Below are 4581 nucleotides of genomic sequence, written 5' to 3'. Positions count from 1 at the left end.
GTTGCAGCATCATAAAAGGGAAATGTCAGCATATAAAAAGACCAAAATGAATAGTTTTGAAAACATATAAACTAAATTGACACAAATTTTTTGGGGATAAAAAAAAATTCAGGTTATTTTTCAGGAACCAAAGGCAACCAAGAAAAGCAAATAAAGATGAGGGGGGGGGGGGGGTTAAGTTTACTCAATGGATTCTTCTTGATTTCAGCCCTATTTAAACAAGATCTGCATAAAAGCATTAATATCTTGCTTTACAGGTTTCTATCAATTAATAGGGCTACTTTGGTTATGTACATATGATATTATGCTACGCTGTGAACTTCGAAGGGAAAAGATACTAATGAACAATGACCTATACTAGCAAAAACTTAACCTTAGCAGCTTAACTACCAAGAACTTATAATTGTCTAATAAAAAAGCGTGTAATACAAGATTTCTGCTACATTCCATTCAAAGCTTTCCATGCCATGAACTGGTTAACAATCTGAAACAATAAAGGCAACTAGAACAAATATGACCCCCACTCACAAATATAGTATAGACATAACTTATATATGTGGTATACATATAACTTTTTCCCCCCAGATATCGAAAACTCCATATGAAATTTAAGGATGAAAAGATCAGAAGAAGAAAAAGTTAATGTCTTCTCCTCCAAGCTCTTCCCTCTCACATCCATCAAAAATAGAAACATGATTAAAACTAAAGAGATGAAAAAAAAAAGAAGGCAAAATTGAGCCCCAAGTGCCCTGACTTATACACTTAGGTCAGGCAGACACACTCCTCTACATCTTTCACAATTGCTTAGGAAAGGGTGGTGTTGAGGAAACTCCGATCTCTGGCTTTGCACCAAACTTGTATTAGTTCAATTCCAAAAGAAAAATTAGAAGTTTAAGCAGACTTCAATTCTGTAGTCTGCATCTCATGCACCAATTCAAACAAACCATTACCAGGAATTTCCCTCTCCATGAAGAGACTTCCTGGGACTAGAAAGCATACATTTTGATGAGCTTTCTTTCCAATGTGCACTGTAAAGTGGTTCATCCAACCACTTTCATCTGCAGAGTCATCCTGCTCACCTCGGAGAAAAGCACTCTGTATTTATCAAAAACATTTATTATATGTGAATTCAAACCTGGTGTGATATGAAGTAGAATTCCATTGCAGTTCTATATCAGATAGAATGGAAATAATGATACAATATAACAGGAAGTATTATAGTATTACCTCTTGCTTCTCATTTGTGGTAGTTGACTTAAATTTCACTTAGGATCGTCACTCATGTTCTTCACTCGGACTTCCACAGCCTTCAGATCTCGAAGATGTTGCAAGATTTCTTGAAGGAGATCCACTCCTTTATCTCCCTTCTTAATGGAGCTCATACAATGCTTTAGAAACTCCCTATCTGCTTCAAGAGCTTGTAATCTCTCATAAACATGATCCACTTCATCTTCAATGGCTAGTTTTTTGCCATCCAGTTCAAAATTGGATATGAAGGAGTTTTCCATATCAACATATTCAGATTCACCTTTTTCTTCGTATAATAACCCTTCGTTTTCATTATCGGTGGCATCCAACAAAGGAAGGAGGCTCTTGGCCATTGAACTCATTGTTTTTCTGTCTGGAAACTGTTTATCCTTTGGAAACTCATTTGAGATTTCATTTTCTTCTGGACTGGTAAATTCATGATTTTCCTCAAGCTCTTGAACACCATACATTGAGGTATGCTCAATTGACTTTTCATCTTCAAGAAATCCTTCATTATCACCCATTGTGATTAGCTTCTCCTCCAGTGCTTTGAGTTGATCTAGAATAGACAGCCTCTCTTCTTCAAATTCTACCAATGACTCATCAAGAGCACTCATATGTTTTACACAATCTAGTGCCATTTCTTCCAAATTTAGAACTTCATTATCAGGGCTGTTGTTTTGACTGCTATCTTGATGGCCATAGTAGCCATTATCTTCATCCCTTACATCACGATTCAGATCAATTGATAATATATCACTGTCATCTGCATTGCTGCAAGAATTGCTGCAAGAAGCAGAAGAGGTTCTACTTCTTACACTTCCATCTTTAATTCTTCTCATGGTTCTTATCTTCTCTTTTGCCTCATAATCCAACACCTTCTTACGATATATTTCCAACTCCTTCTCTAGTTCTTGCTTCTCCTTCTCTCTCTTGATCATGAGCTCATTCATAAGTTGCAAAGCTTCCTGGTCATATTCAGCTTGTTCTTCCATCATCCTCTGGTATTGTAATGCTTCCATCTGCATTGCTGCTTTCTCTTCTTGAAGCCTGGTTATCATCGCCATTGTCTGGTTGGCAGCAATTGCAGATGCACTCCTCTCTTCTTCCAGTTCTGCATATAAAGCACTCAAAGTTTTTCTTTCAGCTTTTAGTGCTGCTTTCAGCCGATCAACAGTGGTAACTGCATCTCCACTTTCCATCTCACTTACCACGCTTCCATCGAGAGACTCTTCCGCCCCTGGTTCTCTCTTTTCAAATAGTAGTAGTTTCTTATGCAAGTAATGGAGACTGTCAAAGGAAGTTGGCGTATCAGGAAATTTGTCTTCCTCTATTTCATTTGGCTCCAAACACATGGCTGAATGATGATTTATCCCTTCTTGACTCCTTTCAGCCAATATTGTTTTTTCTTGCTGGGTAGCTTTCTCCATGGGATTACGACCTAGTAAAATCAATTTTGTGTTAGAACCTATATTGCATTAACTAATATCTTTTCTTAAAGTTGATCATCTGATAATTGGAGATAATTTCTGTAGCTTACCAAGGTCATTCTGAACAATGTCTGAGGCCGTAGAAATTTCCACTCCATCATCATTTGTGGAAGACTGATCATGTAAGCACTGCAATGAAGAAATTTGTTGTTCAGCTTGAGGTGGGTCATGGTCAGCGGCATGGTTAGACACTTCTGTGCCTATCAAGGTCTTGGCTGAACTTTGATCAGACAACAGATTTAAACAATCTGTTTCTTCTCCATGCGCTGCTTTTTATCAATAAATTGAAAGCATACATGAGTATAGAGAACCAATATTGGGGAAAACAATAAAACACACAGATTGTAATGGAAAATTTCATAAACAAGAAGCAAGAATTTCCATGTACCTGTTGGATTATCTGGTTCTTTCATGTCTAAGTTTTCAGTTTTGAGGGATAAAGTTGGAGTTTCTTGAGTAATTTCAACTTGTCTACATCCTTCACCAACCATATCAAGCTCTTCTTTAGTTGCCTCCTCTGTACTCTCAGGCATAATTTGTAATGCTACCTCTGTTGAAACGTTGAGTTGAATTTCAATCCATGGCTCAGAATCAGAAACTCCATTTTGATGATCATGCTCTCTCAGATCTTCCTCTTTCAAGTTGCATAATCCTTGGTTTGCAGTAGTTGAAGAATCAATCAACTCCAGTGGGATTAAACGATTAAACTCACAAGCAGTTTGATTTTTAAGATGCATATTTATGATTTCAACCGAGTAATCCTGTCCTGGGAAACACTGTATCATGGCACTATCTAAAGATTGATAAACAGAATTAGTACCATTTGTATCAAGTTCCATGGTGTTAATAGCACTCTCTGTTTCACCTTCATCTGCTTCTTTTTCATCACATTGCAGGTTCATTACAGACCTCGAAGAATCCTCCGTGATGTTAAAACTTCCAACAGCAGAAATTATCTCATGTTCATCTGCTATCCCTTCATCATCACCATCGCGGTCTTCTTCCTCATTGTCGCTATGGATCTCATTCTCAGTCACTCTCTGATGCGCCGGAGAACCAGATTTACTTAGTTCTTTGTACCTCCCTTCATTGCTGTCATCGTCCACGGCTTCTATAACCAAATTGTCATTCTGGGTATAACTCAAAGCACCCCAAGAAGGCTTTAAAAGCCAAAAAGGAGGGTAGAGTTTGCAGCTCAAGCTCTCATCACAGCATGAACACCTGAAAATCTTTTCAACATTTTCAATATGGTTCTCACTCTCACTCTCACTCACCCATGAAATAAAAGTAATCCTCTGTGTCCTTCCTACGAAGCTGTCACTGTTACTTGGCCGGGAAGCCAAGCAATTCTCGCACATATTCTGAGGTTCAGCCAACTTACGATGAGTAGAACAGTAGCTCAATTTGGAGATCTCAGTGGCATGAGTGTCACATACAAGATCTCTATAAGAGTTTGCATTGCTACCAGGCTCAAATATGTGATCAACTCTAGAACACCATAGGCAGGGTGGTTTTAGGCCAAAGAAATGGGTGTATTTCTTGATCAAATAACTGAACAAAGAGTTGAGGAGGAGAAGGGTTATCAAGATCCATTCAAGGACTGCATAGACTAGAATTACAATAATTTTGTGCGTGTTTCTATGCAACATGTTTGCAAACTTGTTGGTAGCCATAGATTTGCTATGTTTTCTTGTTATTTACACACAAACACTGACACACAAAAGGAGAGAGAGAGAGAGAGAGAGAGAGAGAGAGAGATGCTGTTCAAGTTTTGAAAGAAAGAAACTAAAACTGGGTTGGTGCTAGAGAAGAGAACCAGAGACGCTTTTCAGAATGTTGTAAC

At 38.0% G+C, this 4581-nt stretch overlaps 1 protein-coding gene across 2 annotated transcripts; it reads right to left on the bottom strand.

Annotated features, from left to right (window-relative positions):
- Window positions 1-359: 359 nt before the first annotated feature.
- Window positions 360-4581, bottom strand: LOC142622439 (myosin-binding protein 3). Of its 2 annotated transcripts, none has more exons than XM_075795901.1 (4): window positions 3127-4581; window positions 2789-3004; window positions 1228-2689; window positions 360-1095 (listed from the first exon to the last, which is right to left on the bottom strand). In XM_075795901.1, exons 1-3 carry the CDS (start codon window positions 4409-4411, stop codon window positions 1263-1265), a joined length of 2928 nt encoding a protein of 975 aa, XP_075652016.1. In that variant the 5' UTR covers window positions 4412-4581; the 3' UTR covers window positions 360-1095; window positions 1228-1262. The 2 variants fall into 2 exon arrangements, with proteins under 2 accessions (XP_075652016.1, XP_075652015.1); XM_075795900.1 differs by having other exon boundaries at window positions 2789-3007; window positions 3127-4546.

This window comes from Castanea sativa, chromosome 1, assembly GCF_040712315.1.
Source record: "Castanea sativa cultivar Marrone di Chiusa Pesio chromosome 1, ASM4071231v1".
In the NCBI taxonomy this organism is placed as follows: domain Eukaryota; kingdom Viridiplantae; phylum Streptophyta; class Magnoliopsida; order Fagales; family Fagaceae; genus Castanea; species Castanea sativa.
Note: the sequence above shows the minus strand (reverse complement) of the source record. Positions and strands in the feature narration are given on the sequence as shown.

Coding starts and splice junctions, on each gene's coding strand:
- LOC142622439 (XM_075795900.1), bottom strand. CDS start 4,411: ATGGCTACCAACAAGTTTGCAAACATGTTGCATAGAAACACGCACAAA. Junction 3,008..3,126: donor AGAACCAGATAATCCAACAG/GTACATGGAAAT, acceptor ATTGATAAAAAG/CAGCGCATGGAGAAGAAACA. Junction 2,690..2,788: donor CATTGTTCAGAATGACCTTG/GTAAGCTACAGA, acceptor TGATTTTACTAG/GTCGTAATCCCATGGAGAAA.